The sequence below is a fragment of the Leptonychotes weddellii genome, chromosome 7, assembly GCF_054177405.1.
Source record: "Leptonychotes weddellii isolate Sample4059 chromosome 7, ASM5417740v2, whole genome shotgun sequence".
In the NCBI taxonomy this organism is placed as follows: Eukaryota; Metazoa; Chordata; class Mammalia; order Carnivora; family Phocidae; genus Leptonychotes; species Leptonychotes weddellii.
This window is the reverse complement of record NC_138375.1, coordinates 129914220-129926669: the sequence shown is the minus strand read 5'-3', so window position 1 is coordinate 129926669 and position 12450 is coordinate 129914220. Positions and strand designations below refer to the sequence as shown.

Sequence of the window (12450 nt, the reverse complement as noted above, 5' to 3'; positions counted from 1 at the left end):
TAACCTCCAAGTCTCTTTTTCTTCTTTTGAAGATCAGTTTTTTCCTGGCAGCTGGTAGACGATAAAGATCATCAGTCGGGTTTGAAGGGGGTCCTAGGCTGGCATCCCTCACATCAGCCTCAGGGAAATGAAAAATCTTCAGTGTGGTTGATAGATAGTTCGATGGCTGCAACACTTAGTCCCCAAAGAACACTTTTCCCTGAGAATTTCAACCCATGGGATGATCATAAACTTATCATTTCTGAAAAAAAATGAATTTCAGAAAATGTTATCGCAGGGTCATTCTTTTACAGGTCTCTAGAAAATGAAACTCATGTGTCATCTCTGTATTTCCTTGGACGTATAGGAAATTTTTCAGAAACTTCTAGCTCATAGGAATAAAATAACTTTTCAGTTAAGTATTTACTCTTGCTTGAGAATTTTCAATAAAAAGCATCTCCCTATACATAAGTGTGGAAGTTAAGAAATTGTACATCAAGAAAATAATAAAGTATCAAGTAGTAGTTGGGACTTCCGTAATGTTGGAAATTTTTTATAATCATCACGGAATTAATTTGAGCAGGTATACTGGGCTTCTTTTTATGGGAGAAAAACAATCATGTATTTTTAAAACCATGGCTTTTTTTTTTTAAATACCATTGTGGTTTTTTTGGATTTTTATTACACAGGCTGAGATAATCCTGATGCCGCCAATTTAACATTAACTGGTGCCTATAAAATATAACAAAAAGTAAACGTCTAGTGATGTGCATAATTCGGTGCACAGAAGCATTTTATGGCTTATTCACGCTGGAAGGAGAATCTATAAATGTTAGGGCCATTATCAAGGCAAGACTGTAGACACCAAGACATGGCACCAAGGACAGGGAGATACATGGAAGTGGACATCCCACCCCGATTTGGGCAAGAAAATAAGTTGTACTGAGTGACTGCTCAGAGGGTGTTATATGGATCAGTCTGTGTGAAGTAGCTGGTGGAAACCTTGGTACAATCAAAAGAAAAAGAAAGAAAAAAAGTAAAGCTTTCTTTTTTTAAAAAAGATTTGATTTATTTACTTACTTTAGAGAGAGAGAGAATCTCAAGCTGACTCTACACCAAGCATGGAGCCCAATGTGGGGCTCGATCCCATGATCCTGAGATCGTGACCTGGGCTGAAACCAAGAGTCAGACGCTTAGCAGAGGGAGCCACCCAGGCGCCACAAGGTTTTGGTTTTGTATAAATATGTAAATCCTAGTGTTTGCTTGAGCTGGCTGCTGGTCAGTATAAATGAATGGCTGGTTCTTATAGGTTTGTTTCCTCTGCCTATCAACACCTCCGCTAACAATTTAGCTTGGGAGGCAGGGATGTTCACTCTCTTAGGATCATAGCTGTGAAACACCTATAGCAAAACCACTCTCCTCATTTAAGGCTGCCAAGCCATGGGAAGACTACCTGGAGAACATAGAGAAGGGGCTTTCGATACAGAGTGGACTAAATGATATATTTTATAAGCTAGATCTGACATATATTGAACTCTCTTCACTGAAAAAAGAGGTAATACTTTTTCTTTACATTTTTATTTATTTATTTATTTGAGAGAGAGAGCATGCGCGTGCACGAGTGGGGGGAGGGGCAGAGGGAGAGGAAGAAACAGACTTCCTGCTGAGCAGGGAGCCACACGTGGGGCTCGATCCCACGACCCCCAGATCATGACCTGAGTCGAAGTCAGATGCTTAACCAACTGAGCCACCCAGGCGTCCCGACAGTACTTTCTTTTTTAACGCTCAAGAAACATTCACAAAAACAGACCACATATTTAGGCCACAAAAACCTCAATAAATGCCAAAAAAGCAGAAATAAAACAGAAATTCTCTGATCCCTAAGCAAATGGATTGAGAAGACAAAAAGACCCCGTTACCTGAAACTTTAAAATTCTCATAAAACTCTAGAGCCAACGAGGATATCAAAACTAAAAATTCTGGTAACGCTGCATATTAGTGTCCATGGAATACAGCTAAAGCAATCGTCAGAAGCAAATTCGTGGTGCCAAAAGTTATATTAGTAAATAAGAAAGAATAAAAGTAAATTAATTAACCAAGAAGACAGGGGAAAAATCAACAGCCAAAAAAGGAAAGAAGGAAAAATGAATTGAGAAATGTGAAAGCAGAAAATAATAAAATTTAAAATGGAGAAATGATCTCAATGAATAAATTTAACCAATTAAGGGACGCCTGGTGGCTCAAACGGTTAAGCGGCTGCCTTCAGCTCAGGTCATGAACCCAGGGTCCTGGGATCAAGCCCCACTTTGGGCTCCCTGCTCAGTGAGGAGCCTGTTTCTCCCTCTCTCAAATAAATAAATAAATAAAATCTTAAAAAAATTTTTTTAACCAATTAAGATAGGTAAACTACTAGCTAACCTGACTGGGAATTAAGAAAGCACAAATATACATAATATAAAATGCAAAGGAAAGTAAAAGAATCATAGGAGATGATTTTGCTCAATTGCCTGCAAATAAATTTGAAAACCGAGATGAAATGAATGATTTTTCTAAGAAAATACAATTTACGAAAATTGGTAAGAGAAACATCTAAACATTAACTATGAGAAACCTAAGAAAAAGGAAAAATGTGGGACGCCTGGGTGGTTCAGTGGGTTAAGCGTCTGCCTTTGGCTCAGGTCATGATCTCAGGGTCCTGGGATCGAGTCCCATTTCGGGCTCCTTGCTCAGTGGGGAGTCTGCTTCTCCCTCTGCCTGCCACTCCCCCTGCTTGTGCATGCGCTCTCTCTGACGAATAAATAAATAAAATCTTAAAAAAAAAAAGAAAAAGAAAAAAATGTTAAATTGGTAGACTCCCAAAGAACACAGGGCCCAGAGGACGTCAGAGGCTAATCTTAACCAAATCTTAGGAAACAAATAGGTTCTGATGCATTTTAAAAATTGTTCCAGAACAGAGACAAAAGAGAAAATCTTCCAAATTCTAGTAGTAAAAGTACCATATGATTGTTACTAACAATGGACAGCAAGAGCACAAAGCAAACTGCTGACGAAAATCAATTATGAACACTGACGCAAAAAATGTTGAGCAGAGTTTTAGCGAACGGAATCCAGAGGTACCTTAGAAGAATTAAGAGAAAAATAGATTTTTCCCCCTTAGGATTTTAAGAATGATGCAACATAATTCACTATGTTGGAAATGGTTGGGTGCAGCCTGTTGGCTCATTCAGCATCTCTTTCGAGTGCTTTTGAAAAGCAAACACAAAATCAAATCTAGCTATTAATTGTTAGGTTTGAGCAGGACTGAAATCCAAATCCAGTGGAGCGCTACCATTCTCTCCATCACATCTCCTACCATAACGCCTACTCGCTGTGGATCATACAATGCCAAAAATTTAAGCAAAATTAATCTTCAGCCAATTCAACTCAAATTCTTTAATGATTTCCTACTCAAATTTGAGAACCTCACTTAACTACATAAAACTGCATTTCACTTTTCAACCACCAGATGTCACCTGAGAAACATTAAGCAAGAGTCTACACTTGAATTTGCAAAAGAAAAATATTTTCATCCTCTAGGCATCAAAATTAGAATATCCTTATTAGGATATATCTATCACCCACAGGGGCAGGAAGGTGCATGCCAGTTGAAACATAGCAGATAAATAAAAACATTTACACATATTCAGATTCTCAAATATAGTCAACTGACGTTTCACTTAAATAGATTTCAGTTTCCCAAACATTATACTAAATCTAAGAGTTCTTTTTAGTGGAAGTCACTGGTATAGTTTTTAATGCCACCAATTTCCATATGATCTAAAAAAGACAAAACTCACCTACTTACACCAGAAGGTAAAACAAAAGAATAGAGATGAGAAACTTTGAAGTTCATGAACTAATTTTTACCAACAACCCCAGTCCCCCTTCTGTAATCTATTATTTTCCTCCGTGTGTGACCAGACTCCTTCCATGACCTGTCAAACCCTGCATGATCTGGCCCAGGCCACCTTTCCTGCTTCCCTCTCTTTCTCCCCTGGCTCTCCAGCTGCCCTGGGCATCTTTCAGATCCCAGAATATGCCAGCATCCCTTTGCATATATTAGGGGCTCAGTCTGGAATGAGCCTCCCACCCTTCCTTTATCTTATTAGTCATGAACCTTCTGGACACAGTTTGAATGTCAGCTCCCAAGGAAGCCTTCCTTGGCCACCTCCAGCGCCATTTAGATTTGGAGTCTCTCGGATCTGCTTTTCCTTCATAACAGATGCCGCCATTGGTTATGACCTATTTGTGTGATGATGTGATCTACAGGGGAACCTCCTCCATGGGGCACCCTGGTATCTCTGCCGTGTCGGCCACAGGAGAGTTAAATCAACAGCACTTAAGAAATATCTGTTGAAAGAAAGAATTACTGAATACAGATTTCAATGTTTGTATGCCTCGCCCATTAGAATGCAAGCTCCAGGAAGGATGATCTTTGCTCTGTGCACTGTTGCAACTCTAGGCCTGATAGAGACGCACTATTAGCGTCAATGTTGCTAAATGGATCCATGAATAAATGAATGAGTATATAACAGTGCAGTGTGACTATTTCACACCCGGGTGGAAGGGTGGAGCAGCTCTTCTACTGGGAGGAGGGCCCAGAAAGGGGATTTTTCCAGGCACCACCATGACACTGCATAGGGACTCCAAGTGGGACTACTCCACCAGTTATCCCATAAACTGTATGCATTCATTGAGTAGCTTTTTCCTGAATAACCATTATGTGCCTGTTAACGCTGCTTGAAGCTGGGGCTACAAAGCCAAATGAGACAATGGTCCTGGCCCCAAAGAACCTGATCATCTTTGAGGGAAGACACACCAGGAGAACCATCACTGAAGTCCCCTATGGCCCACATAAATATGCTGCACAGTGCCTTATAGGAATACGCAGCTCAACAGAAAGTAGAGTAGTTGTAGAAATAAGAGAAGAGGAAGCAGAGCTTTTTAGAGAACAACTTGAGGAAGGGCACAATGGTTGGTTTGGGGAACCTAAAGAAAGTCAGCATGTCTCTAACAAAGCAAGAGGCTGTTTCAACCACGAGCTAGGAGACTCTCAGGGACCCTGAGAGAGGAGGCAAGCGAATTCCTCTATTCCCACTCTCCTAACCCCAATCTCCCAATGAGAAATTCTCTTTTTGCACATAAGGCAACACTAAGTGAGAGAGAGTAGAAGGGAAGCCTCCAGCACGAGCGACAGCTGTGGCGAATGCCGGTGTATACATCAGCATGAGCATCTATTACTAGTTTTCTTTTTTTTAAAAAGATTTTATTTATTCATTTATTTGAGAGAGTGAGAGAGAGAGAGAGAGCACATGAGAGGGGGGAGGGTCAGAGGGAGAAGCAGACTCCCTGCCGAGCAGGGGTCCGATGCGGGACTCGATCCCGGGACTGCAGGATCATGACCTGAGCCGAAGGCAGTCGCTTAACCAACTGAGCCACCCAGGCGCCCCTATTACTAGTTTTCTAGGGAAAATAATTGAAGCTGGTCATGGAGACCCAGCTAGGAGTAGGGAGAATGCGTTGCACCTGCCGTAAGCAGTTCTAGTAGCGTGGGTTCCCTGAGAAACCAGAGCCTAAGGGAAAAGCTTAGGAGCTGCCCTTTGTAGGGAGATGCAAGCCCAGGGAAGCGAGAGTGAAGGAAAAGGCAAGGAGTGCCAGGCAAATGCGAGAGAGGCTGGTCAGCCTGTTATTTGTTGCAAGAGGTGAATGCTCCCTCTCCCGGGATGCGTTCAGCAAAACCAAAGAAACTACAGTATCTCAAGGCAGCCGCTCAGGGGACAGGAAGGGAAAAGAATCTCTTTTCTTAAGATTTTATTTATCTATTTGAGAGAGAGAGAGAGTGAGAGAATGAGTGGGGGGGGGGGAACAGCAGAGGGAGAAGGAGACTCCTTGCAAGGAGACCGACATGGGACTCGATCCCAGAACCCTGGGATCATGACCTGAGCTGAAGGCAGACGCTTAACCGACTGAGCCACCCAGGCGCCCAAGGGAAGAAAAAATTTTCTCTGCCGGCTCTTTCCCATTGCCTATGTCCCATGGGTCGAGAGTCTGCCCCGTGGGTCATTAACCCGCCCAGCAAGGCATGCCTCAGCCCCTCCAGGCACCTAAGCAGAAGCCGGAGTGATGCTACTTTACCAGAGTGAGCATTTGACATGGTTTTTTGGTTTTTTTTTTTTTTGGCCACCCATTGCTTTTCAGACCATTTTATGTTTGGAGAATGTCCTGATTTCATAGCGTTTGCTCTCCAAAGAAGTTGGAAACCCTCTTGACATCTTCGATCTGAGGATAGACGGGCCAGGTTCTGCCGATCAGACCCAGCTCATGGGGACCTATATGCAGAAGCCATTGTGGCAGGTAGAGGGAGAGGCCGCTGCCTCCCGGGACCACAGCCAGGGGTTCTAGCAGGTTCTATGGCCCTCACTGAGATCCTGACGGCTACTTTAAACCTGTAACGACATTCTTTTTCTGCTTCGACTAGCTAGAGCGGGTTTTGTTTCTGAAATCGAGAACCTTGGAATATTAGCAGAACCTAAAAATAAGTCTGAGGCTGTCTTCGAGCTCTGACAGACCTCTCATTCTCGGTCTGCTCATTTGCGGGGAGTAGATCTCACTGAATTCCATTCCCCATGCTACAATCATAGGATTCTGGGGTCTCAGAGGCAGAGGGATCCTTTTAGAGACTATTGTATTTTATCACTCACCTTTGGCTTTGAGCAGATTTTCATATCACCACCCCTCAGCCCCGCACTTGAGAGAACCGAGTTTCGGCTGAAACAGACAAACAAGGTAATTTATTCCAGCTGAAATATTTTTGTGCCAGTCATCCAACGTGTAGGGCCGAAAGGGCACTCTTAGGAAATTTTATTTGTACGAGAGACAGGTGAAGGACCTGCAGGCCTTAATCTAATTTAGTTAGCCACTTCTGGTAGGGGGAAAAAAAAAAAACAACAGTGACCTATAAATCTGTAATTTTCCTGCAATATCTAGAGAAACCAGGTCACTATTTCCAGCCCCAAGTCTGTTCCCTGGTCTCAAAACGAATTTCCTTTTGATAAGGTTGATTAGTAAGTGTGGGAAAAACAAAAATGTAAGGCAAAACCCACCAGAACCTTTGGAGAGCATAACTCCTTAAAGTAACCACTTACATCCCAGCTGTACTGTCCTAGGATCACAAATTATTAAAACCATTGTGGTAATTTTTTCCCCTTATTGCCCATTAAGAAGAAGACGGTGAAATTTACTTTTGATTTGGTTTAACTTCCTTCTTGAGTGGAAGGTTATCATGACCAGTGGCCGCCAGCCATCTTTGATTTAGAGTTATTGATTCCTCAAGGATGGCTGAGTGAGTGAGTGTGGGTGTTAGGTTGGGGTGTGTTTCAGAATCACCAAAGGCTACTATCACCACTCTCCTTCCCCGTGGGTCATCCTTTAGGTTAGGATGGCAAAGAAACAGAGTACTCTATTAGGTTTAGGTCAGGCTACTCAGAAACTTTTAATTTTAAGAGAGAGAGTGTGTGTGCATGAGTGGGGACGGGAGAGGGTAGGGACAGAGGGGGAGGGAAAGGGACAGAATCTCCTGTAGACTCCCTGCTGAGCGCAAAGCCTCCTGTGGGGCTCGATCTCACGACCCGAGATCGTGACCTGAGCTGAAATCCAGAGTCCAATGCTCAACCAACTGAGTTACCCAGGTGCCCCTACTCAGAAACATTGTAATGCATTAGCTGGCCAGATGGCCCTATGCCAGAGAACTCTGCCCCAAACAGAACACATAGACATATTTAAAAAAAATAATAAACTGGTCACAAGAGGGGATACAAACAAATCATTCTTGCAAGAGTATGTTTAATAAATTCATAAAGAGGTGCTTCTCTAAAGGAAACCATTCTGTGATCACATTTCTGGGAATAGTCTGCTCCTCCATTCCTCTTTGCCCGTGGCCCTTTGAATAAATTCAAGGCTACCTGTCCTGGCCCTGCGGGGTGTATAGCCCTCTGAGAATCACTTTCAGGAGGAGTGGCTGTTCTTTAATGGCGAGGATCGTATCCTCAGTGTGTTGGGCCAAAACCAGACCGAGCAGAATTAACTTAGGAAAAATAGAGGATAGGTCTTGTCATATGTGCCTTCCCTTTCCTCTTAATTTCAAATGACAGTTACTAAGTTTACTTGCATTGGATTCTAATCCTGCATATGAAACACCATGCTCAGTAGGCAGTGGGTCAATATTTTCTGGCCAGCTTGCAGGCAGGTGCACTGGTACTCACCAGTGGAAGGTAAGTAGAAGTCAGGTATGTACCATCCGGACCAAAGAGGGTGAAGAGCTCGTGTACTTTCCCCACTCCTTCCCTTTCTCTGTCTTCTGGCTGGATGCTGACAAACAGGCAGAACGTCCTGCAGCCTGGTCTCGGAATGGTTCTGTTGGAACAGAATTCTCTCCTCCCTTCCTCACTCCCACCTCGGACTTGGGACTTCACATAAGCAAGAAACAAACTTCCCTTATGTTACATCATCGAGATTTCAGGGTGTGTCTGTTAAATCATCCAGCGTGTGTCAACTCAGAGAGGTAACTGCCCTTAGAAAATCTCTTGTGCCCGGAAACAGATAATGTATCAATGATAGCGTTTCAGGGGCTCCCCTCTGCTGCCTGATGCCTGAATCAATTAATAAAGCCAATTAGATCTGCAAATTAAAACAAACTGTAGCATTGTTCACTCTGAGGAAACTAAGTGGGAGAATACAACTTCAGTTTACTCATACAATGAAACACGAAACGAAGAGGTCTCCATGTATATTGATAGGGAAAAATCTCAAAACCAATAATGACCAGAAGAGGCAAGTTACAAAAGAATGTGTACAGGATGATATCATCTGACAAAATTTTAAGGCACACGAAACAACATAATATTGTTTACAGACATATGCCAATATAGTAAAAATACCAAAAACCTGTATGGGAAGGGAGCATTCCAGTTAGGGGTCAGCACCAGTAAAGGAAGGAAAGGCAAATGAGGTGGGTGGAGAGCTTTAGCTGTAACTGTAATTGTTATTCATTTTTTTTTAAGATTTACTTATTTCAGGGCAGAGAGAGAAAGAGAATCTCCAGTAGACTCCCCGCTGAGCGAGGAGCATGATGCGGGGCTCAATCCCAGGACCCTGAGACCATGACCTGAGCCGAAATCAAGAGTCGGATGCTCAACCAACTGAGCTACCCAGGTGCCTGTAACTGTTACTCATTTTAAGAAGGTGGGCTCTTAGCATGGCTAGATTCTAATGCTGCGGATTGAGGGGTCCCTCAAAACAGCACCCCTCTTCCCACCAAAGTTCTGAGTCAAATAAAAGAAAGTTGAAGAGTCAGATCAATCAACAACAAAAGATCACATTTATGACTAAAGTAAACAAATGATGGAAATGTGGAATTCTGGAATTCTAAATACTGAGCCCCAGAAATAGAAGTGTTGATCCAATCACCAACAGGGCTGGACCCCCACATGGGCGCCTTTGAAACTTGGCTTGTTACCTGGCAGAAAGCCATGGAGAGCTTATGCTCTCGGTGGGCAAGCATGCTCTCAAGAGGAAGGAGGGAGCAAGGAACAACCCTGAGCATGAGTAGTCCCCGTTCGCAAACCTGCCAGTGAGGGCAGACCCTCCACCTCCCAGGGGCCAGAGACCAGGAGTGTGTCAATATGTCAGCATCCTTCACAGAGAAGGAAATTTTAGGGCTGCATAAGAACGCACCCACTCTCTCCCCAGCAGTTAGCATCTCCTTAATCCTGGAGGTGGTTACACAGGCATCTGTTATATGATTTTCTATACTCTTCTGTGTATTTGAAATATTTCATAATTAAAATTGTTAAGTTTGAAGACTCCTTAGTGTAGGGGCACCTGGGTGGCTCAGTCGGTTGAGCATCTGCCTTCAGCTCAGGTCATGATCCCAGGGTCCTGGGATCGAGCCCTGCATCAGGCTCCCTGCTCAGTGGGGAGTCTGCTTCTCCCTCTCCCTTTGTCTGCTGCCCTGCCTACTTGTGCTCTCTCTCTCACTAATAAGTGAATATAAAAAAAAAAAGGAATCCTTAGTGTCAATGCTTCATTCCTCTGCCCAGAAGCCCTCTTCTGATGCAGAGCATTCTTCGATGACAACGCTTCATTTGCATTATGACCCACAGCGAGGAACCAAGGCATGAAGACCAAACACCTTTGCTGGGCATTGTCAAAACGAGCCCTTCAAAGGCCCTAGGGTTTTGTCCAGTGGCTTTGAGCACTTTGCTTTAAAGAAACAGCCAAATGAACCATAACATCCCCTTGATTCAGATTCAAGTTTAATGGACATTTCTCAACTAAGAGGGAGACCCCAGGAAAGTGGCTGAGTGCTTACTGACCCCAGAGGCAGGTCTAAACTTGCTGACCTACTAGCTGTTGCAACCATGGGCAAATTGCTTAACTCTGTTTCCCTCCCTTTCCCCACCTGCCTGGTCAAGTTGTTTGTCAGGTTTATTTATGTATTAAAAATTTCTTTATTGGGGTGCCTGGGTGACTCAGTTAAGTGTCCAACTCTTGATTTCAGCTCAGGTCATGATCTCAGGGTCATAGGATGGAGCCCTGCATTGAGCTCTGTGCTCAGTGGGGAGTCTGCTTGAGAGTCTCTCTCTCTCCCTCCCTCTCCCTCTGCCCCTCCCCCTACTTGTGCACGCGCTCGCACACTCTCTCAAATAAATAAATCTTAAAATTTTTTTTTTTAAACTGAAGTATAATCAACACACAATATCCTATTAGTTTCAGGTGTCCATCATAGTGATTCAATATTTTTGCACATTACAAAATGATCCCCATGGTAAGTGTAGTCGCCATCTGTCACCTTACAAAGTTATTATGATATTATTGACTATATTCCCTAGGCTGTACTTTTCATTCCCATGCCTTGGTTATTTTATAACTGGAAGATTTGAACCTCTTAATCCCCTTTGCATATTTTGCCTGCTCCCCAAACCCTCTCCATCTGGTAATCAGCCCCTTGTTTCCCGTATCCATGGTTTAAGTGAGGTCAAGGTGTGACTAAGGTCCCCGCACCTAGCAGAGACCGAGCAATCTGCAAACAAGGCCCCACGTTTTCCTGTACAGGTGGGCTCTCCTTCAGTGTGCATTCTGTGGAGAACACAAAATGTCCCACTCGATGAAACACTAATCTTTCTATTGCACCAAATACATAAAAAGCCGTTTTATTTGATAAACTCCATTTAGAAAATACCTTTCGTTCCATGTTGAGAATGAATGCCCTACATTTAATTTGCTTCTGTAAAATCTGAGCCCAATCCTTTCGGTGCAATAAAAATGTAATCCTCCCAGAAGACACACGTCTCGCCTGCCCCGCTTTGAAATTCTCACTCAAATCTGTGTCTGTGCGAAATTCAGAATTCTCGCCAGAGTTAATATTCCCTAGGTCTGTCCAGAGAGATGTTAAATTTACCTGAAGAATATTAAAGATTAGTCAAGACTATAATTCTTTCAGATATTTTGCTTGACATTCAGAACTTCCATTTTAAAATCTGGAATTAATTTTTTTTTTTTTTTGCCTATTTGATAATTGCCTGTCTTGCTTCACTAGTACGTAAGTTCTGTGAGAGCCTAGAATTTCACCTGGTACATAATCGGTAGTTAAGAAGTCATTGTTAGGGGGTGGGAGGGGTGGCTAGGTGATGGACACTGGGGAGGGTAGGTGCTATGGTGAGCACTGTGAATTGTGTAAGACTGATGAATCACAGACCTGTACCCCTGAAACAAATATGTTATGTTAATACAAAAATTAATTAATTAAAAAAAAGAAGAATCCTTAGTGTCAATGCCTCATACCTCTGCCCAGAAGTCCTCCTCTGATGCAGAGCATTCTTCAATGATCATGCTTCATTTGCATTATGAATAAAATAAAACGAAAAAAAAAGAAGTCATTGTTAAGGGTGGCTCAGTCGTTAAGCATCTGCCTTCGGCTTGGGTCATGATCCCGGGGTCCTGGGATCAATCCCCACATCGAGGGATTGAGCCTGCTTCTCCCTCTCCCTCTGCTGCTCTCTCTCTCTCAAATAAATAAAATCTTAAAAAAAAAGTCATTGTTTAATGAATGAATGAATGAATGAATAAATGAATGAAGCAGCAAGGTTTTTTACTGCACAACTGAAAAAACAATGTATGAGCTAGAAATGAAGGTCTCTACTTAGGAGCTTCTTACATCAAAATGCGTTTTTTTCTCCAAATTCAATGAATTATCTTAAATTTTCCCCTTCCTTTAATTTCTGAAGCTCATCTAGAGCTTTCCACATGTATGAACCTGTGCATTTTATGTTGTATGTTAATTTAAATACATTTTCAATATGATATCCATGTACGGTTGGTCCAATGCACTGGACATGCTTGGTCCTCAGAGTGGATCCTACAGGGCCCCATGCC

The 12450-nt window shown here is 42.8% G+C and overlaps 1 protein-coding gene across 2 annotated transcripts in view; it reads right to left on the bottom strand.

Annotated features, from left to right (window-relative positions):
* CCDC112 (coiled-coil domain containing 112) overlaps positions 1-12450 on the bottom strand; it is a 127232-nt gene that overhangs the window by 36161 nt on the left and 78621 nt on the right. For both annotated transcript variants that reach the window (XM_081827219.1, XM_081827218.1), the window contains one exon: positions 6720-6786. In XM_081827219.1, the coding sequence (XP_081683345.1) occupies positions 6720-6743 (24 nt within the window). In that variant the 5' untranslated portion in view covers positions 6744-6786. The remainder of the gene's footprint in view (positions 1-6719; positions 6787-12450) is intronic.